The 24,877-nt window shown below is 30.0% G+C and overlaps 1 protein-coding gene across 4 annotated transcripts in view; it reads left to right on the top strand.

The window, feature by feature from the left end:
* The first annotated feature begins 3,101 nt into the window (after positions 1 to 3,101).
* LOC132730273 (glycine receptor subunit alpha-2-like) overlaps positions 3,102 to 24,877 on the top strand; it is a 32,116-nt gene continuing 10,340 nt past the window's right edge. For 2 of the 4 annotated variants that reach the window (XM_060716158.1, XM_060716155.1), the window contains exons 1-4: positions 3,102 to 3,268; positions 8,688 to 8,812; positions 13,489 to 13,553; positions 13,819 to 13,895. In XM_060716158.1, coding sequence (XP_060572141.1) covers positions 8,721 to 8,812; positions 13,489 to 13,553; positions 13,819 to 13,895 — 234 coding nt within the window. In that variant the 5' untranslated portion in view covers positions 3,102 to 3,268; positions 8,688 to 8,720. Of the gene's footprint in view, positions 3,269 to 6,575; positions 6,711 to 8,687; positions 8,813 to 13,488; positions 13,554 to 13,818; positions 13,896 to 24,877 lie in introns of those variants that run through there. The other 2 variants (XM_060716157.1, XM_060716156.1) reach the window with 2 other exon arrangements.

The raw sequence follows: 24,877 nt of genomic DNA, 5'->3' as shown, positions 1-24,877 counted from the left end.
GAGAGAAGCTAAAAACTTATACATCTGTTTAAGACATTGCTTAAATTGAATTTCAGCCATTTAAGTTTATTAAAAAAATAATGTTGGTGAACATATCGGCCTGTTAAGTATTATTTTGGCAGCTCATTTTTGGATTGAATATACTTTATTGATGTATGAGTTTGTGCCCTTTCCCCATATTGCCGGCTTAATGCACACGTATTAATAAATCATTTGAATGATGACATAGAAGGAGAGGCTTATATTGCTTCACCTGCTTTGTTCAATTATCATGAATGTTGTTTTTATCGGGTGTAAGGAGAATTTATTAAAGTTATATTATTTAAATCTTTTTGTAAATTACACTGTATCTTATATTTCAAGTAAACGGTCACCGGATAGTAAGAGTTTAAATTCATATGTCTATATCAATATTATTACGCAGTAATTGATAAATAAAAATTTAAGGGTCTAAGAATGGATCTTTGAGAACTCCTGATTTAACCAGTAAAATGTCACTTTAAGCAAAGGAAAATGAAATGCTGTATTTTTCCGAAGCCCTGATTGTCATGTATAATTTTTGTTCCATGAAAATGTCTGAAGATATGCGGCTGTGATTTGTTCATAATATTTTATGAAAAACGTATAAAATGTGACTTATTACATTTAAATCTTTAAATTGAAAATTGTGAATAGTAAAAATATTGAATTAAATTTATTTTGATTTGATGTAAATCTAATTTAATTGCATGTAGATAACCAATAATTGACCTAGAATAATTTGCAGCTGATATTTGTTCGTTTTAATATGATTTTACAAGCTTTCAATGTATCTTTTCTTAAGCTGTCATCGTTTAATTGACACTTTGCTAAAAAGAAATAATTGGGGTCGGTAGGTCAATACAGCCAGGGCTGGGTTTTTTTTTATCAGGCGCTGAAATATATAACATAACGTATAATAAGGCTGTTTAATTATGATCGTATGATATGAAATTAAACCAGCATGTGTAACAACATTTACTTTTAAAACGCATAATTAATGACCGGTTTAAAATTGTATAACATTTACAGAAGGTAATGACATCCAATGAAACGACGGTTACCGATTTTATCGTAAGCTTACAATTTATATCGATATGTCGAGTCGTGATTTAATTTAGGTGTGAGAGTTTCATGCTTAAATACTCTCAATATAATGTAATTAATGCAAGATTTATATTACAGGTATTAACGTTAAATTGTGTATTTAATTTCTGCCTATCATATATCGCGTATAAATAACTAGTATGCAATGCTTATTAACGCTCAACCTTAGTGCCGGGAAAATATTTACATTATAAAAAGACAAATCTAAGTGAAGCAAATTGGTATTTGGATGCGTTAAGTATGAACATGAAGTTTGTTTCATTTATGTATATCAATAGTTATGTAGTGATTTTCTAATTGATTTTTGTTTGTATATACACATGGGAAAAAGTATCTTAGAGGGATTGTAACGACTTTTTTTTATATATATTTCATTACATTTCTCATGTATTCCTTTACATATGATACTAGATATAAATATTTTTGTTGTCTATTGTTTTACATATGTATTGTCATAATAAATGATGTAATTTTCGTGTTTTTTTTCACATATGATTTGTTTTAACATATAACGTAATTTTATCATGTATTGTTTTACATATGATTTGTTATAACATATAACGTAATTTTATCATGTGTTGTTTGGCATATGTATTGTTATAACATATAACGTAATTTTCTCATGTGCTGTTTTACATATGCATTGTTATAACGTATTTTCCCATGTGTTGTTTTAAATATATATTGTTTTAACATATGACGTATTTTTTTCATGTGTTGTTTTACATATGTATTGTTATGATATATTTTGTAACTTTCTCACGATTGTTTCACATATACATTGTTATTACACATGATTTTTTTTTTTAATGTATCGTTTTACGTATGTATTGTTATTTGTTTATGCATAGTTTTACATATGTATTATTATCATGCATGCAGTGATTTTATTCAAATTCAAATTCTTTATTGCTCTCAGTGCATCATACATGATACAAACATAAGGAAACAATTAACATTTGTAAAAACGGCAATACATACATGGCAAGTCATTTACAGAGAACAATCACAATACATAAAAAAAGATTAACCATCTATTGTTTATTTATTTTTATCATGCATTGTTATACATGTGTATTTTACTAGGTACATTGTATGCAGTAATATTCTTGTTACATAATATTATTCGATATCCGCTTTTATTAATACAAATCATGTAAGACTAGACAGTTTTGACTATTCTGCATCATGTAACAACGGTTAATATATTTTATGCGTCAGATTTAGTTTTACCATAAGCATACAATATATTCTGTTTTCGTTCTATAATTGGGTTCTTCATTTGATCATCATCATCATCATAATATTCATATTCGTCATCATATTCATCATCATATACATCATTATCATCATCATCATAGTCACCGTCTTCTACACCGTCATCAAATTATCATCATCATTACTATCATCATTTTCATCATCATCATTTTCATCATCATCATTTTTATTATATTCATCATCATCATTGTTATTTTCGTCTTCACCATCGACATCGCTGCAATCACATTATCATCAGTATAATCATCATTATCATCATCCTCACCATCACCATCATTTATATCATTTATTTATGTCTATTTTAGTTGATATAAAATAAAGTCAGGACGGAAAAACCAACGTTGAACATCTGTTTATGTATATATGAGCTTCTAAACGTATGACCGGGAACTGTTTGTCACAGAGAAATTTAATAGTAATTTACGGATCACTGTTTTACAATAGAAACATTATAATAACAATAATGTTTTTGGGAAGTCTTATAAAAAGAATTTATAGGTGTTTACAATCGAAAAGAAACAAAAAAGATAAATAACTCAGATAAATATATCATGAATAAGAAATGCAAGGGGCTTAAATGTAATAAGCCAATAGGTATAAGGGTCGTTATGCTTAACGGGACACACAGAGCATAATATTATCGACGTTGTATTAAGTTACATTTACTTTGGTCGCAATCAATAAAGAAATATTTAACAATAAGCGTGCTATTACAATAATGTGTAGATAAAGTTAAGTTTTTTAATGTAGATAAACAAACATTAGATGCATTTAGATATGATTGAGATATTTAAGATTTTCTGAAGTTTCTTTTCAAACAAATTTTTAAAGGAAGATATTTTGGACTAGTTCCGTTTTCTTACTGGTACGTAACTTTAATTTGTGTCATCTATAATTTAAAATAATAGTTTTACTTAATATTAATGATCTAGTTTCTTCTCATCTTCATGATAATATGCAGATTCCTTTTTCTTTTGTTAAGTAATGTTTAAAGTTTCAGTAAGTGTTTTTAACTTATATTATTACCACGTTTGTATACATTGAGCCTTTAAATAAACATTTTTTCCTGTAATTTATTAAAGTCATAATTATTTGGACAAAACATATTTAAAGACTCTGTATTCGGCTAATAATAATAATAATAATAATATAATGATAATAATAGTAACAACAACAACAATAATAATATTAATGATAATAATAGTAACAACAACAACAATTACAATATTAATGATAATAATAGTAACAACAACAACAACAACAACAATAATAATAATAATAATAATAATAATAATATAATGATAATAATAGTAACAACAACAACAATAATAATATTAATGATAATAATAGTAATAATAATGATAACGATTCTGGTGTTTATGTCAACTACTGTTGAATAATTTCATGCTAGAGATGTATTAATGCTCTTGCTTTTTAGGAATATTATCATGTCCTTGAAAGAGATGTTTCACTTCTTATATAAAGGCTACTTTTGTTGAATTTCTATGTCCACTTTTTCAATACATTTTGAATTTTTTATGAAAATCAGCATGAACCTGGAGGCATGCAGCTTTTTGAAAATAAAATATTGCTTATGTGAATGTAAAAAAATAAATACTGCTTATGTCGTTGTTCATGGAGTAAATACTGCTTATGTCGAATAAATACTGCCTATGTCGTTGTTAAGGAAATAAATACTACCTATGTCGTTGTTCAGGGAATAAAAACTGTTAAGTCGTTGTTCAGGGAATAAAGACTGCTTATATCGCTGTTCAGGGAATAAATACTGCTTATGTCGTTGTGAAGGGAATAAGTACTGCTTATGTCTTTGTTAAAGAAATAAGTATTGCTTTTGACGTTGTTAAGGGAATAAAAACTTATGTCGTTGTTCGGGGAATAGATACTTCTTATGTCGTTGTTCAGGGAATAAATACTGCTTATGTCGTTGTTCAGGGAATAAATACTGCTTATGTCGTTGTTCAGGGAATAAATACTGCTTTTGTCGTTGTTAAGGGAATAAGTACTGCTTATGTCTTTGTTAAAGGAATAAAAATTGCTTTTGACGTTATAAAGGGATAAAGTACTGCTTTTGTCGTTGTTAAGGGAATAAGTACTTCTTATTTCGTCGGTAATTGAATAAGTACTGCTTATGTTGTTGTGAAGGGGATAAGTACTTTTTATGTCGTTGTTCATGGAATAAGTACTGCTTAGTCATCGTTAAGAAAATAAATACATGTAATGCTTATCCTTATTAATATTTTTTAATGTTGTCGTTATTAGCGACACCTCTCTTTTTGAACCTCTCTTTTTGACCAACTTTGCTGTTCAAGGTTTACACATTACTATGTTCTTTGGCTGCCAAAAATGTTTACATATAATTGTACTGGACACATAACCACACAAAATGTTACAATTAATAAAAACGAACAACTTTGTTTACAGTAAATTCTCGATTTATCATCATTGTTAGACTTGTTGTGGCTAGGGGTTCTTACAATCGTGTAATTCCAGAACACCATGATTGATCGTGCGCCAATTAGTAGTGTAAATTACTGATGACCACTGATTGTTCTTTTACTCTAGAGGGTTACATAGTTGTAAATAACGATTCTTATGATCCTGAAGGAATTACTAATCATACAAATTTGCAATCCAATGATGATAATGGGTTGTTGGTGTAGTTATGATATTTCAGTTATCATATAGATTCTGTATCGTCTGTAGTCATTTTAATTTATTGTCAGTTTAATTTTTTGTGGTAAATTCATGTATTTCTGAAATGTAAGCAATTGTACGGTTGATAAACTGCACATAATCTAATTTATTAATGGCAATAAAAGTCAAGGAGGTAAACTATCAAAGAGGATATAAAATATTCTGGTACAGAAGTATACAAAATATTTATTGATGTTAACGTTTAAATTTCATTCATTTAAGTGTTTGGATTCAGAATGAAATTTTCCTTTTCTTCAATTTTTTATATATTCTTTTTAATTGACATGTTATGCCGTAGAAATCGAATACATTAGCTATTAATGTCAGATTTGTTTCGTTATCATACCGGTTTTCTTATTGAAGGACATTATTCTCTCGGTATGTAAAATCGATTTATTGATTTTGATATTAATGTTTTAATATGATTTAATTCTCTACTATCAAGTAATATCATCTTTGAACATTTATGAACTATTACTATATTTTTTAATTATAATAATAATAAATGAAGTCAATCTTTACAGAACGATGAATATTTTAAGTTCATTATTAAAATATAAAATGCATTGTTATATAAATGTATAAAGAAACATCATTTATTTTATCTATACTATGAATTAATGAATCATTCATGAATTTGTTTTATGAGAAAGATACGATATAAGTTATACATTTGATCTATGTCCATTACAGAAATATATATTTGTTCAACTACAAAAAAAATCTTAGTATATAAGTCTGCTAAAATGACTGGATATGACTCTTTGACTCCGTTCATACGAAAAGTAAACTTGTTTACAAAAAAATTGTTTTATACTAAAAAAAATTTTTATAAATAAAACTATTATTAACATTTTTATGATATTTTTATGAATTTTAATTGAGGTGTGATTTTGCATTCGTTTGTTTTGTTTAGTTTTGACAAACGAAATATATAATATCGCATGTTATTCAATGTATACGAAATATGATTTTGAAACTTTATGGTGTTGATACTTCAATAGATTAATATATTTATATGACTATATATGTAAATAAATTTCAACTTTCAGTGCACGCCTGCTATATATAAGTAAAATAAAGAAAGAAAATTAAGATACTGGTCATCAATCAAAGTTGAAGTTGCTAGGATGTAGTCTATAGGACAATGTTGTTTTCATTCTGTTATCAGACATGTTGTTTTTAAAAGAAAACACTGATTTATTTCAGCAATTTTCATTAAACAAACTATTACTTAAGGTCTGGGGGAACAATAAAGGCTTCATGGCACTTTACAAGATACTTTGTCCACAGATACCTTTATATTACATTATAAGCTGACATTTATCTATAGAACATGACCGATATAAAGCTAAGACTGGAACACATTTCTGTATTAACAACAGTGTTTGATCATTTATATGTACCTTCCTGAAGGTAACGATCACTCCTTTCATAGCGGAACTATAGTGTACATAAATTGGCAGGAATATAGCTTATATTTGCTTTTGTCATATTGATATAATGAAAGACTGAATCAGTGGATCATGTGAAATAATGAACAAATAATAAATATTGTGTTATCTTATTTAAAGGAATTATGCGTTAATAAGGTGCTTTTATGATTCATGATAAGTAATGAATATTATGATTCCGTTTGTTTTTGTTGTATTTGTTTTCCGTGTGCAAGGAGATGCTAAATGTGTATTTGTCAACATTAATATTTTCTGAATCACGGATTTATATTTTCTGGGTCACGTATTAGTATTTTCTATGTCATGTATTAATATTTTCTATGTCACATATTAATATTTTCTATGTCACATATTAATATTTTCTGTGTCACTTATTACTATTTTCTGTGTCATGTATTAATGTTTTCTGTGTCACGTATTAATATTTTCTGTGTCACGTATCAATATTTTCTGTATCACGTATTGATATTTTCTACGTCACGTATAAATATTTTCTGTCTCATTTATTAATGTTTCTGTGTCACGTATCAATATTTTCTGTGTCACGTATTAATATTTTCTGTGTCACGTATTTATATTTTCTGTGTCATGTATTAATATTTTCTGTGTCACGTATTAATATTTTCTATGTCACGTATTAATATTTTCTGTTTCACGTATTAATATTTTCTATATCACGTATAATAATTTTCTGTGTCGGGTATAAAAAATTCTATGTCACGTATTAATGTTTTCTGTGTCACGTTTTAATATTTTTTGTATCACGTATTACTATTTTCTATGTCATGTTTTAATTCTTTTGTGTCGCGTATAAATATTTTTGTGTCACGTATCAATATTTTCGGCGTCACATATTAATATTTTCTGTGTCGTGTATTGTCACGTATCAATATTTTCGGCATCACATATTTATATTTTCTGTGTCACGTTTTCATATTTTCTGTGTCACGTATTGATATTTTCTGTATCACGTATTAATATTTTCCGTGTCACCAATAAATATTTTCTGTATCACGTATTAATATTTTCCATGTCACGCATAAATATTTTCTGTTAAACGTATTATTATTTTCTGTGTCGTGTTTTGTCATGTATCAATATTTTCGGCGTCACGTATAAATATTTTCTGTATCACGCATTAATCTTTTCTGTGTGACGTATTAATAATTTCTGTGTCAAGTATCAATATTTTCTGTGTCACGTATTTATGTTTTCTGTGTCTCGATTGTCACGTTTCAATATTTTCTATGTCACGTATCAATATTTTCTATGTCACATATCAATATTTTCTGTGTCGTGTATTGTTACGTATCAATATTTTCGGCGTCACATATTAATATTTTCTGTGTGACGTATTAATATTTTCTGTGTGACGTATTAATATTTTCCGTGTCACGTATCAATATTTTCTGTGTCGTGTATTGTCACGCATCAATATTTTCTGTGTCACGTATTTATATTTTCTGTGTCGTGTATTGTCACGTATCAATATTTTCGGCGCCACATATTTATATTTTCCATGTCACGCATAATTTTCTGTGTAACGTATTATTATTTTCTGTGTCGTGTATTGTCACTTATCAATATTTTCGGCGTCACATATTAATATTGCCTGTGTCACGTATTAATATTTTCTGTGTCACGTATTTATATTTTCTGTATCGTGTATTGTCACGTATCAATATCTTCTGCGTCACATATTAATATTGCCTGTGTCACGTATCAATATTTTCTGTGTCACGTATTAATATTTTCTGTGTCGTGTATTGTCACGTATCAATATTTTCGGCGTCACATATTAATATTGCCTGTGTCACGTATTAATATTTTCTGTGTCGTGTATTGTCACTTATTAATATCTTCTGCGTCACATATTAATATTGCCTGTGTCACGTATCAATATTTTCTGTGTCACGTATTAATATTTTTCACAAAAATGATTGCATTATATACACATGCAATTTTTCTTTGCATAATTTCCCGCTCATGAATTTCTTACTGTCATATATATATTATATATGTTATATGTTATAAGATAAGTTCCTCACGCAGTGTAATATTAGTTTAGGTTAATCTAATTATTTTCAGAGCTTATTTTAATATAATATTTTATAGTTTACGGGATGATGTAGTTTGCTGACTATTGGAATGGCGAAGATATTGCTGTGTGTTTCTACATTCGTTTTCCTTCAATTTCTTCCACAAATAAAAGGACAGAATTTAACAGAGGACATGAATATGTAAGTACCTATTTATTTTATAAGTAAGAACAAAAATGACTTTGATTTACAAATCTTATTATTGATTTTAATATAAAGTTAATATAAATATAGACTTTCCTTGACCATCCTTATAAACTATTTTAAGATTTGTTGCTATGACATTTAATATTTCTGTTTAAAATGCGCAAAATTGTTTGAATTGTGGTTGAAAAGATACGGAAGCCTGGGAGTATATAAATAACACATGGGTTTGTGGGTAACAGTAAAAATATCATCCCGAGGAAAATACTGTTACCCGAGGCGTGTGATGATCTGAAATTGTCAACTAAATCTAACTGTTACAAAAATAAATCAAGAGTAACAATAACTAAACTGTCCTTACCTTTTAAGTTTTAAGTGTACTTTAGGCCTACTTGAAAAGTTTTCTTTTTCTTTTATTCTTTAAACAAGTTACATAAACATACAATAAGCTGTGTTTTATTTAGAAAATGAAACACTCACCCATTTATACGGTTATGATCTGTGAAACCTGATCCTTCCGTTTCCAGAATATTCTTCGCATGGTTTTTGACAAGATAACGATGATATCCTATGTCTGTCCACCATATCTGTAACGTTTCACTGATTAAAGTTGTTAAATAATCCTTTGTTGCATGCTTAAATCTTCTGCATGTTCGAGTTTGACACTACAATTACTTCCGTTGAAAACGGATGTTAACTTTTGACTATTCAACAAAAAGATATTTTATACGCGAAAAGCACTCCAGGGTGCAAACAACTAAATTTTATGGGTGTCATAGTTACTCCAGAGAAGATGGTGATGTCCTATCGTGGTCAAGGTCGAAAATAAGAATGAATCGAGGAAAACATGGCGGCCATTTTATTTCATTTTATTAATAAAATAGACCACGTGACCAGATTTTATACTGTTAAAAAGTACTGTTATACCTATGTAACAGTACAGAATTCTTAGTCACGTGGTACACTTGCATTAACAGTAAGAATAACTCCCAGAGGCCTATGGAAAAATTAACATTACGAAAAAAGTGAGGGGTAATAATAATAAATAATATTTATTAATTACATAATAAAAGTTATAACTTTCTAATAAGTATTTATTACTTCATTTTTAATATTTATAGTTTCGTAGTTATTTCCACGTGTGTGCTAGGCAGGCATTGCTCCTTTGAAACTGTGGGTGCCCGTTAGTGCCTTAATTTATACCCAAAGGGGCACTAGTAAAACTGGAAAAACATTATAGATGCATACGGCAACTTTATTTGAAATTAAACATTTCCGTAGTATTGAAATATTGTTTAACGGCATGAAGCTTTTAAAACATCAATAACTTTTAAGACAGATAATGTTGGTAATTTTTGGTTAGGTTTCACTTCTTACCAAAACTGTCATGGTCATAATAATTATGGCGAATTTCCAGTTTTACAAGTTACAATGTGTTCCGTATCCCTTTTTAAAGCACTGTGTTCCGTCGCATTTCAACCTGATGAACTAATGCTTAAACAGCACTGCATTAATGTAAAACATCAAGGGTAAATCATTAAAAAAATCACATATTTATCTATAAAACAGTTAGGAAAAGCAGTCCTAAGTATTCTCGTAAAAATAGATAGAATGTATAAATTTGGAGAGAAAAACACTCACATTATCAGTAAAAGCAAATGTTCATATAATTTTTCAGATTTTATCAAAATGACAGATAATTTGTGTGTGCCGTTCCTTTAAAATAACAGTGTGTTCTGTACCATTTAAACATAATTTTATGAAAATATGCTTAACATCACTTTATTCACTAGATATACTAGACTTAGTAAATCTATAAGATTCTTTTTTTTTCTACGAAACAGTGAAAAAAGCAGACGACTAACAAGAAGTGGCTTGTTGTGATAAATGAGTGTGTACCGTGTCCCTCGGCCTAGGATATGACAAGAAGCTGTACTCGAATGTTCTCAAAAACCATTCAGGGGTTTTAGAATTTTGATTTACCGTGGGTAGCTTATGTAACTATACGGGTACTCTGCGCCTTTTCTGATCAAAATCGGTTGAGTAACATTAGAGTTATTAATAAAAACATACCTAAATCGGATAAAAAAATATGCGTGTACCGTTCCCGAGAAGTCACGTGGTATGGCCACATTGAAAATAGTCGAATTAAGTGTTAAGCTTTTAAGCATTCTAACATTGACACTGTTTCATGAATCAAACCTTATCAAGCAATAAAAATAGTTTCTCAAGTTAAAAATGGATCCTGTTGACAAGGGACAAAAAAGCTGACAGACTGACTGCATTATTTAAGTGCGAATGGTGTAAACACCATAAGGGTTATAATAAACATAGAATTAAAAGAATGACAAATACAAAAACTGGAGCTGTCACAATAATTAAGTGGCGACTAGGTTTGAAAATAGAACTAAAGAAGAAAATTGACATTATTTAATGAAATTATATGTCAGAGTTATGGAACTTGGCTAATATACCTATACATGTATTATTCATAAAGCTGTGAAAAATTCACAAATGAGTTGATAATGAAAAGCAGTAAAATCATATTGTCTCAATTCTAAACAAAACAAGCATATGTGATCATTGAATGTAACAGCTGTAGCTAATTTCAAGCTTAACTGACAATCAAATAGTCAAGGTAAAATGATACAACAAATCTTTCAAAATGTTGAAATCAAAGATACTGATAAACAGAAACCAAATTCCAACAAGAAATGTATCCAAACGACACAGATGCACCTCCCACACTTATGGCAATTTAATATTTTACTCTAAAAGTCAACATTCCTGTGAAGTTTTTTGTCTCGAATAAAAGTACATTTGGAGCAACACGACTGAATATTTTGGGACGGGACAGACATACAACTGCAGCGAAAATTTTCTCAATATAAATATTGCATAACTAATCATGGGAAATAATAAACTGGTGAATTTATCTTTTCAAATACAACAGTATCTTTTCCTTCTCAACAGAAGTAGCTTCAACACTTTGATTTAAAATCAAAAATGAATTCTTCACATATTCTGCTTCTGCTTCCTCCCAACACAATACAGACTGTTCACAGTTGGGCTCAAAATACTTTGTTCTAACATAATAATGACGCTTGGATTGGAACATCCCTTTAGCTTTACATTTCGCTCCATTCAAATCAGTGGATTCATTGATTGTTTCTCCACGTGGATCTATCAAACAAATTGATATATTATCTATGTGGCCAAAGCAACTGTAACCTTTCTTGAAAAACATCTTTTTCCCTTTCTCAACAATATCCTTGACAGTTATGTCTTGGTCAGCTTTGCATTATATTGTTCAAGTTCCACCACCTTTGCATACTCTATATGCATTATCTCTGTAATGCTGTCATCCCAACTTAACTTTGAGTTATGATCGTCGACTTCTTCCACGGCCACTTCTGGTATTGTACCCTGGTATGGTGTTTCCCTGTAATCAGAAGTTTGATGTATTAAAGATAAGACAAGTTCAAGATAAAACGTAAAGAAAGGTAAACTTATGTTTCACATGAAAAAGTGACACACATATAATATACAACACGTTTTAGACATAATAATAATTCATATGTATATTGGCATTAACCATTATTTATAACTTATTATTTATCACTTGTTATTTATAACTTATTATTTATAATTTATTTTTATTCAGTATTTAAAATCTTTATTTTATAACTTAATGTTAAATCAATCATTTTTTATTACTTTAAACTAAAACTTCTCTCACTGACTATGTGCCATTGTAAAAGCACTAATTTTCGTGTGGTCTGAATGTGTTATTCAGAATGGAAGGTTTCTAATCAGAGGCAGTACATCAACAACTATTTCATATATATTCAAACCAAGTTTACTGCTTAAAAAAATCCATCAGCATAATCGTCCCTAAAAAAATATATGTTGATTTTTAAAAAGAAAATGGTTATTTCAACTTTGTTTATTTATTGTATGGCATTGGTCAAATCTATTTCCTTTGTACCCACAGCCCCTGTCTGAAATCATGGAAAATAAAGATCCTAAATAAAACGTTTTCACACAAATACTTTCTGGGACTATTTTGTAAAGTCTATATTTTCACAAATCATGAAATGTTGATAAATATTACAATGATTTCACCATTAACTTAACTTTTCACACTGCTTTAAAGTTGGAGATTTGTTTATATAACAAACAGATGTGACAAAAAGGTTTCTTATTGGATAATTATTTTAGCTTTAACTGAAACAAAGGAAGATTTATTAATTAATAAGAAATACTTTGAAATAACATTAAACATATTAATCACTAAAACAAGAGGGTGATAATGGCCCTGATACGCTCACCTAAATAAACATGGTAGTGTGATTTAAACAGTTTCATAGACAATCATAAGATGATGCTTCATGCAAAATATCAAAGCTCTAGCCCTTTTCGTTTCAGATAAGACTTTTTTAACATTTCCTGATATAAGTCTATATAGATATGAGACCCCTTGGGTGGGTAAATTTTGATCCCAGGCACATAATAAACACTTATCTGCTATATATATGTGAAATAATGTATCTAACACTTACCAGCAACTTCCATATACTAGTAATTCACGTACGATACTAAACAGTATCGACATTATTATTAATAGTATTAGAGACCCTTGAAGAAATTCACGATTTTGTATTGTGTTTCAGGTCTACATTATTAACCAAAATATTTGATGGCTATGACAAGAAATTATCTCCAAATTACAACAAAGGTAAATTAGTACGTTTTAAGTCAGTACTTTTTGATAAAATAATTCTTAAATGTAGAAAATAAGGATCATACATACATGTAGTTACTAACTTTACTCTCAATAAATATCGGGTCCCCACAGCCCATGCAGCTTGGGTTGTGACATCAGTACATCGAACCTAGATATCATAAGTTTAAGCTCTTCGTTTCACGACTGTATTGAAGCCACTTAACCCACAAACAATAAAACAGCTATGCTGTAATATGTTATTTTTATTTTGTTGCAGCGGGTACTGACCGTGTTGTTGAGGTCACCATAAATATATACATTATATCAATGTTTTCCATTAGCGAGATAGACATGGTATGTATTCTATGTAAATACATCTTCTAACTATATTATAACATTTTACCTGTACAGTCTAAACATGAACGCTTCACTGTATGATTTTATTCGATATAAAATGTAGGAAATGAATTGCAGTGCAAATAAAAAGCAATTAAAATAGATTTTGTTCCGATATAAAATTGTTACCATAATAAAATGAAAGATGCGTATAAATATAAAAGAAGTCGCATTTTTTAACTTAAACATTTTAGATATATTTCTAAAATTAAAATTTTAATACAATTAAATTGTCTATATTGTGCATTTAAATGATGATTTGATTACACAGGTTTTTCAAATTTCGAAATTATACATAAAGAAGACTTGCAACTCGAGTATTGTCATTCTAATGAAAGGAAATCAGACACTTAATAATTATTATGATGACGATTTTTGTCCTGAAAAAAAAAATAAAATAAAAAATACAGTTATCTGTTAATATACTGAGGCTATTTGAGCTCCGTTTCCTTATTATCCGTTTAGTAAGGTATAACTTACAGCAAAATCTGACGTTAACGCAAAATTAGTGCATTCACGGATAGACTTTGGCGACCACGCGCCGTTGAATATGCGTGTCTCTGTGCGCGTTAATGCAATACGGCACCATGAGTTTTAACGCCAAAAGCCATCACACTAGCACGTTGAAAACGTGGCACAAGCAATAGTTTCTTAGTACGAAATACAGATCTATCACTAAACGCGGAATAACCGATTAAGACGTTTACTTTTATTTAAGCAAAATTAACCCTACTGACATTTTTCGTGCAAGCGCCCCACCCCCATGTTTCCCATTTAGGCTCATGCTTTAAATGTGACCTCTTGCTTCTGCAGAAAGTGTGCATAAATATATGTTCATGTTCATGTATTTCAGTAAAGAAAATGTAACTAAAAATGTGAACCGTGTAAAACATTTCTTTGTATAATATAAGCAACATTTCATACATTCATGTTATGAGACGACATTTGTAAATCTACAAAAGATTTCATTAATTTTGCAAAAATATTGGGTTAAAATATCTCTTAATAAATAAACAAGTGTTTTGCTAAATTTCAAGTTACGTTAAACGTATCAAGGCCAACTTGTCTGGTTATGTATGCTAGATTTTCCATTTATTTTTTCCTTACAATTCTATTTAGACTTTCATAGATATGCTTTAATTAGCAAAACATCTTCTTATATCTGAACCACCGACTTAATAATGTCGCCATTTGATAGATTTACACAATGTACAACATGCATTAGACTTTTTATACATTCTCCTTTTGAAATATTAATTGAAAACCTCGATAACAATCTTAACAAAATGTTGAATATTTCACAACTGTAAGCTATATTTTATCAAAGTGACACGGTATAACTATTTTCATTAGGTTTTCTTCTCTCCAACGCTGTAAAATTCATATGGTTTGGTTTTGAAGTGCAAGATCTGCATTGTCTGACCTTTTAAGGGCCACCGAAAAAACTTTTTATAAGAGATTTAGTGTCGTCATTAGCGGGATCTGAACCTACTACGGTGCACAGCAAGTGATTTTAAGTGAACAACCGTTAACATTTAATTAGGATGCTCATCTATGGCGGTAATCAATTATTTTCACTTTCACAAATTTAAATCCACAGAAAAGAAAATCGAAAACATACGAAGATGAAGATTTATCTATTCATTCTGACACTCGGGAGTTCAACTATCAAAAATCGCCGGGTTGGCATGACAACAAACACAACAAAAACCAGTTTGACTGCAAAATAATAAACAGGGTGATTGTATTTAAACAAGCCACCTCTTCACAGAATACTCTTAGTAGTGTGAATATAAAAACATATGTTACAAGAACTCATATACTCATGATCTATATAATAAACATCTTATGATCTATACTTTAACTAGTCATATAATACAACTCATGATCTATACATTAACTAGTTATATAATACAACTCATGATCTATATAATAACAAAGTTATATAGTACAACTCAACTCATGATCTATACATTAACTAGTTATATAATACAACTCATGATCTATACATTAACTAGTTATATAATACAACTCATGATCTATACAATAACTAGTTATATAATACAATTCATGATCTATACAATAACTAGTTATATAATACAACTCATGATCTATACAATAACTAGTTATATAATACAACTCATGATCTATACATTAACTGGTCATATAATACAACTCATGATCTATACAATAACTGGTTATATAATACAATTCATGATCTATACAATAACTAGTTATATAATACAACTCATGATCTATACAATAACTGGTTATATAATACAATTCATGATCTATACAATAACTAGTTATATAATACAATTCATGATCTATACAATAACTAGTTATATAATACAACTCATGATCTATACAATAACTAGTTATATAATACAACTCATGATCTATACATTAACTAGTTATATAATACAACTCATGATCTATACATTAACTAGTTATATAATACAACTCATGATCTATACATTAACTAGTTATATAATACAACTCATGATCTATACATTAACTAGTTATATAATACAACTCATGATCTATACAATAACTAGTTATAATAATACAACTCATGATCTATACATTAACTAGTTATATAATACAACTCATGATCTAAACAATAACTCGTTATATAATACATCTCATGATCTTTACATTAAATAGTTATGTAATACAACTCATGATCTATACAATAACTTGTAATGTAATACAACTGATGATCTATACATTAACAAGTTGTATAGTACAACACATGATCTATACATTAACTAGTTGTATAATACAACTCATGATCTATACATTAACTAGCTATATAATACAACTCATGATCTATACATTAACTAGTTATATAATACAACTCATGATCTATACATTAACTAGCTATATAATACAACTCATGATCTATACAATAACTGGTTATATAATACAATTCATTATCTATACATGAACTGGTCATATAATACAACTGATGATCTGTACATTAACTAGTTACATAATACAACTCATGATCTATACATTAACTAGTTATATAATAAAACTCATGATCTATACAATAACTGGTAAATAATACAACTCATGATCTATACATTAACTGGTTATATAATACATCTCATGATCTTTATATTAAATAGTTATGTAATACAACTCATGATCTATACATTAACTAGTTATATAATACAACTCATGATCTATACATTAACTAGTTATATAATAAAACTCATGATCTATACATTAACTGGTTATATAATACAACTCATGATCTATACATTAACTGGTTATATAATACAACTCATGATCTATACATTAACTAGTTATATAATACAACTCATGATCTATACATTAACTAGTTATATAATACAACTCATGATCTATACATTAACTAGTTATATAATACAACTCATGATCTATACAATAACTAGTTATAATAATACAACTCATGATCTATACAATAAATAGTTATGTAATACAACTCATGATCTTTACATTAACTGGTTATATAAAACAACTCATGATCTATACAATAACTAGTTATGTAATACAACACATGACCTATACATTTACTATTTATATAATACAACTCATGATCTTTATATTAATTAATATACATGTATTCTGCTGAAATTTGAAATAATATCTTTCATAGTGATTAATAAATAGTTTCAATTTATTGTGTGTTTTCTGTGAAAGGGTAGCTTTCAATGTTTCCTTCATGTCGCCCCTGCTTTATAAGCCAAGTTTGTATTCAGTCGTTGTTTTCCCGACTTTATTTTAATTATTTTATTATTATTATTTCTGCTTCCTAGAAATGAAATGATAAAGTGTTAAATGTACGAAATACTAAGACTGGTATAGAAATTAAAAAATAAACTTTGAAATCATTACGTATCTCTGTCCATAAACATTTCTAATATGCCAAAGGTGTAGACATTCGGACTTACCTCGGCTATTATCTATAATAACCTCGGAAACAATACGGATTGAAAGTAGTTCTACCACGTGGACAGAAACAAAGATAATGTAAAACGAATGTATATGTTTGATTTCGGCACTCTTATGCTTGAAAATATGTCTGACAACAATTTGTAATTTAAATATGCCCACCGATGTTCAATTTTAAACAAATCCGACTAAATGTCAACAGGTTGGTTTTTTGTACTTTCGATTTGTACGGCCATATTGATAAATATATAAAATAATGTATGGTTTGCTTTTTTGCCAATGAATTCAATTATTTTAGGTGGACTTTTACTACATATACAAATGTATTGGAAAAAAGCTTGTCAACAACTCCCGGGATTAAATTACTTAGGAAATATATATCAATTCTGAGTGCATTGTTGAAGAATAATGCACGGTTTGAGTTCAAATGCGTAGTAATTTAATCACGAAGTGATATATATTACAAAGCATTTGAACGAAAAACGTGCATTATTATACAATAATGCACGAAGAATTAATATCTATTTCCATTCTAACACGTCAAGAAAAAATATAATTATTATTATAAAGTTGGACTTTATGTTTGGTGGTTAAATTTGTTTTCGCCTGAGAGTTTCCAATAGAAACCTTCTTTAAAGGCTGTTCCAGTTGGTTGATAAAAACTGTCGTTAAATCTACCGTGTGAATAACGAATTTTGAAAACGTTGATAAAACTTTGTTTGTTTATTCTATTTCACTCTATAATTTTTCAAATTATAACAAGTGCAATAAATGTAAAACGTAACTCGTTTGCGACATTAAAATAGCGTACTTGATTTGATTGTTTTGCACGTGCTGTTTGGCGCTACATTGTGACGTCACGTAAACAACACTTTAAACGTCTGTACAGCGTTAACGACTGAATTAAAGATATTGGTGTTCGGATTCATTTTCTTAGTTAGACCATTTTCTTTCATTCTAGATAGTTTTCACAACAAAATTCGACAAAAAATGTTTTTATTTATCAGATTTTTCAAACAAAATGGCGCCCTCAATGTGAAAATACACAGGGAGATAATAAGAACGGCGAGTGCATTGTTGTAGAATAATGCACGCTTCGGGCCTTCTTTGTTTATATAGAAAAAATTCCGATAGTGTTAGAATATTTGTTTACATGTTTAGTTTCTTAGCGTAGGTTAGAGCGGAATAATAATATCTGTCATATGTTGCGGTTCAGACCGGAATATCCGTCCCGAGGGGACCCGCCCATTGGGCGGTAACGAGGCTTGCCGAGTTACCGCCCATGGGCGGGTTCCCGAGGGACGGATATTCCGATCAGAACCGCAATCATATGAAAGATATTTTTTCTTGCATATTCTGCCATATTTAATTCATATTTAAAATGGTTTACCTCAATATGATACATGTTCATGGAAATTAAAGTAATTTCATCCATTACTATTTTCTTACAATAGCGTATAAACTTACAACTTAAATAACAACGGCGAAATGACGTCATCCTAAGCACATATTTCCCTTCTAAAACGACGTCATTTTAACGCGGTTCATTCATAAAGTGCGCTAAAATGACGTTGTTGTTTGGCACGCGACTCATCTGGCACCCCCATGCCAGATGAAATTTCCAGCATGGGTAAAACTTACGGAAACGCCAGTCTGCTATGCAAGAATATGAGACTTTTTCTTGCATAGCAGACTGGCGTTTCCGTGAGTTTTACCCATGCCGGAAATTTCATCTGGCATGGGGGGTGCCAGATGAGTCGCGTGCCAAACAACAACGTCATTTTAGCGCACTTTATGAATGAACCGCGGTAAAATGACGTCGTTTTAGAAGGGAAATATGTGCTTAGGATGACGTCATTTCGCCGTTGTTATTAAAGTTGTAAGTTCATACGCTATTTTAAGAAAATAGTTAGGGATGAAATGACTTTAATTTCCATGAACATATATCATATTGAGGTAAACCATTTTAAATATGAAATAATATGGCAGAATATGCAAGAAAAAATATCTGACATATGTTTGCGGTTCGGACCTGAATATCCGTCCCTCGGGAACCCGCCCATGGGCGGTAACTCGGCAAGCCTCGTTACCGCCCAATGGGCGGGTCCCCTCGGGACGGATATTCCGGTCCGAACCGCAACATATGACAGATATTATTAATCTGTCATATGTTGCGGTTCGGACCGGAATATCCGTCCCGAGGGGACCCGCCCATTGGGCGGTAACGAGGCTTGCCGAGTTACCGCCCATGGGCGGGTTCCCGAGGGACGGATATTCCGATCCGAACCGCAAACATATGAAAGATATTTTTTCTTGCATATTCTGCCATATTATTTCATATTTAAAATGGTTTACCTCAATATGATATATGTTCATGGAAATTAAAGTCATTTCATCCATAACTATTTTCTTACAATAGCGTATGAACTTACAACTTAAATAACAACGGCGAAATGACGTCATCCTTAGACAACTTTTCCTTCTAAAACGACGTCATTTTAACGCGGTTCATTCATAAAGTGCGCTAAAATGACGTTGTTGTTTGGCACGCGACTCATCTGGCACCCCCCATGCCAGATGAAATTTCCGGCATGGGTAAAACTCACGGAAACGCCAGTCTGCTATGCAAGAATAATAATATCTGTCATATGTTGCGGTTCGGACCGGAATATCCGTCCCGAGGGGACCCGCCCATTGGGCGGTAACGAGGCTTGCCGAGTTACCGCCCATGGGCGGGTTCCCGAGGGACGGATATTCCGATCCGAACCGCAAACATATGAAAGATATTTTTTCTTGCATATTCTGCCATATTATTTCATATTTAAAATAGTTTCCCTCAATATGATATATGTTCATGGAAATTAAAGTCATTTCATCCATAACTATTTTCTTACAATAGCGTATGAACTTACAACTTAAATAACAACGGCGAAATGACGTCATCCTAAGACATATTTCCCTTCTAAAACGACGTCATTTTAACGCGGTTCATTCATAAATGGCGCTAAAATGACGTTGTTGTTTGGCACGCGACTCATCTGGCACCCCCCATGCCAGATGAAATTTCCGGCATGGGTAAAACTCACGGAAACGCCAGTCTGCTATGCAAGAATACCTTATCCGTTCTGTGTTTTCATACTATTGTGTTCGAGGTCCTTATCCGAAGACTGACGGAAAGGGCCGAGTAGTTGCGATTGAGGTGTAGACTGTCATAAATTATGTTGTTTTATCGAAATCGTAGTGCCTCGTTTGCGCCCAATGGGCGGGTACCATCGGAACGGATATTCCGATCTGAATCGCATGCATGTTATTTTTGCATGCATTACGGACTTTTTATGTGCTTAATGTAATCAATAAGGTTACCATTAGTTTTAGAATTTAAACACAGACTAATCATTTGTGAACAATTACATTGGAATTTAAGAAACTTTGTCAAATCAAATATCTAACTGTTTGGAAAAGAAAAAAATCCAAAATGTCATATGAGCATCAACTTACAAACACAACCTCATTACTCTGGGATAAGTCTCTTTTTCCCCATAAATCGTCCTCATTATTATTTGCATCTAAAAATAATTACGATAATAATAAGAACTCATTAAAATAAAAATAAATGTTCTGTTATGCTTTATGTGTCTCTGTGTTCCTTATTTGATTTAAAAATTTGATTCATTTTACATAAATGTTATTTATTTTTATTGTTAAAGGGTTTGAAAGACTAAAAACATAACATTTGAATTACTGGGGCACTTAAAACAGAAATATGCAAAGATAGATAAGAAAAATACTTTGAAATAAATTGAAAATCGTATTTTTATGCTTTTCTTAGCCCGATTTGAGTGAAAAGCGTTTAAACGCTTTTCATTTTGGGTCATTTTTTTACAATTTAAATAATTATTCCAAAAAAAACGAAGTTCGCGAATGATCTGAAATTTTGCACAAAGATAAGTGGTCTGTAACACCGCACTTTGGGGTCAAGCGCACTTTGGGGTCAAAATCGAGAAATTGACCCCAAAGTGCGTTAATATGCTACATATCAACGCACTTTGGGTTCCAGAGATCTAAAGGTGTAATCTGAGTTCTGCTTAAATACTGAGAACTGACTTATTTTCGATCTTCGACATTGAAATATTTGAGGTGGAGTTCAAGATGGCGGTCAATACTTTGATGATGCTTAAGTGATAAAAGTTTCATCAATTTTACCACTTAAAATATCCAATAATAATAATAATTTGTTCATATAACAAAATTACGGTGGCATAAAAGTGACATTTGCATTTATTTTTATTTAAGTTTTGCATACATATTTTTATTTAAGTTTTGCATTCATATATTTTTTTTTTTGAGTTTTGCATTCATATTTTATTAAAGTTTTTCGTACATTTTTTATTTTGGTTTTTCGTACATATTTTAGCCAATCAAAACAGCCTTCACATCTCATAACAGCCCATAGTTGAGTATAAAACTAGCACAGTAGTTTGGTCATATTTCGGCCCATTTTTTGGAATCGGCCCAGTCGTTTTTGGCCGCGCAAGTCTGGTTTCGGCCGACCTTTTTCGGCCCATTTTTAAATCATATGTATTTAATATAATTAGTGTCTTTTTTTTTAATTATTATCTACTATTATATTAGTGTCTATTTGGAAAGGGCTGTTGATTGGTGAATGAATATGCACCACTCAACCCCACCCCCTGAGTATAGCGGGGGGAGGGGCATTGACTTTAAACCAAGCCGACCACTGGTAAAATCTTCGCCCTGCGGGGGATATTCAGATAATAACATTCCTGCCTTATGCCCCGGAACAGCGCAGACATTTTAACCCGCACTCCCCCGGGGGCAAGGGAGGTGGTTACAAATGACTGGTGTATTACAATAATGCACAGTAAAAGATCTAAATAGGTCCTTATATTCCACTGATTTAGAAAAATATATATATATACATGTATATACATGTACATGTATATATCAGAGACATAGATAATATCTATGTCTCTGTATATATATATATATATATATATATATATATATATATATATATATATATATATATATATATATATATATATATATATATATATATATATATATATATATATATATATATATATATATATATATATATATATATATATATATACTAAAAAGTGTTATTATCTTTTTGATACCTCCAAAAATGAAAATGTTGGTATTTGCAAATGGCGTTTGCAAATGGGGTACTGTAATTTACAGATGGCGAAGTGTTTGAAAATGGTGTTTTACAAATGGCGTAATTATCCAAACCTCTACTTTGCAAATGGCGTCATGTAAAATTATGTACGAAAAAAAGTAAAAAACAAAACAAAAATAAAATATGTACCAAAAACTCAAATAAAATATGTATGCAAAACTAAAATAAAATATGTATGGAAAACTTAAAAAGACTATGTATGCAAAACTTAAAAAGAATATGTATGCAAAACTAAAAAAAAGTATGTATTCAAAACTAAAAAAAAAATGTATGCTAAACAAAAAAAAACAACAAAAAATATGTACGAAAAAAAAAAAGTATCAAAAACAAAAAAAAAAGTTGCAAATGTCACTTTTTTGCCACCGTTCAAAATATTTTAGTACAGAAATCGTGTATTCCTAAAGTTTAAAGATGCTGCGAAAAATATCCCGTTCTGTCAGTCATTTACTTGATAACTTTTGGTGCCATGTTGAGCTCCATTTTAAATATGTAAGGAATGAAATAAAATGCAGTTAATATTTTCCCCCCTCCGTAACAACCGTTCGCCAGATGCTTTTTTTAATGGGAAATCTTACATACTTCTTTAGAAAGATGAATTTTATAATGTTAAAATAATGGAATCAGAGAAATGTAAGATGCTTGTTACCTGAATAAAGTAGCGATAAATGTGAAATTATTTGTCATAAAAGTAGTCAAAACAATGTAGTATTTGACTTCCATATAAAACATGTAAACTACTTATCACTATAACAGTACTGTACTCATCATTGTCAAAAAGCAACAGATGAAAAAGATGGTTCAGGTAATTGGCCAATGTGTATTTTTTTGATAATATAAAAGAACATCAAAATAAAAAAGCTGAAGAAAAACAAATAAAAGCATAATGGGCCTTTAAAATGTTATTTTTAAACCTCGGGGAGATCGATACCCCACAATCCCCTCTATACCCCAGTGAGAATTTTACATTATTCTGAAGCCCGCTCTTAATGTGCGACTACTTAAATAGTTGATATTTTTTGACTGCCTGTACGGACTACTACTTAAAACCGCATCTACACCTAGTCAAGTTTCTTATGTGTCACATTTAGCTAAATGAATGGCTATTTTAACATATTATCAGGCAAATTTTTTACTGAAATGTCTTACTAAGATTACCCAGAATTTATACCCTTGTCTATGCAAAGACTATCATATTTCTGTAAAATGTGTAAATAACAAACGGGAAAATGATGCATTTAGCTAAAAACAATGGAGTTAATGAAAGGTGTACATTCTTTTAAAATAAATGGAAAATTTTAGAAAAACATATTTTAAGCTTAAAAAATCAAGATGAGTCAAAATATTTCAATAAAATCAAACTTGAGAAATATGTACTACGATTATAGGAAATGTAAAATGATTCAAGATTCAAGTAATATTTTACATGTTATGTGCGGTCAATGACTAAGTTTTCAATATTTACAACTATATCCCTACTGCGTTACTAACTCATTAAGGGCTATTTATGCATATTTTGACAACTTTTTGGTAATTTACGTAAGTTATAAGTGCCATTGATAATGTGCAAATTGCTTCCTTTTGGTTATTCCACAATATTATACATTCAAATAAATTTTCAAAATTTTCATGAAAATTAGCGTGAATCTGGAGGCGTGAGGCATTTATACAAATTCTTTTTTTGGTGATTTATTTTGTGAAAGTTCTTCACTTACTAATCAAGACCATTTAAATCCCTATTGATTCAGGGCACATGTTTTGTGTCTATTTAATA

Source organism: Ruditapes philippinarum, unplaced genomic scaffold, assembly GCF_026571515.1.
Source record: "Ruditapes philippinarum isolate M1 unplaced genomic scaffold, ASM2657151v2 ctg1686_1_1_1_1, whole genome shotgun sequence".
In the NCBI taxonomy this organism is placed as follows: domain Eukaryota; kingdom Metazoa; phylum Mollusca; class Bivalvia; order Venerida; family Veneridae; genus Ruditapes; species Ruditapes philippinarum.
This window is presented reverse-complemented; position numbering and strand designations above follow the sequence as displayed.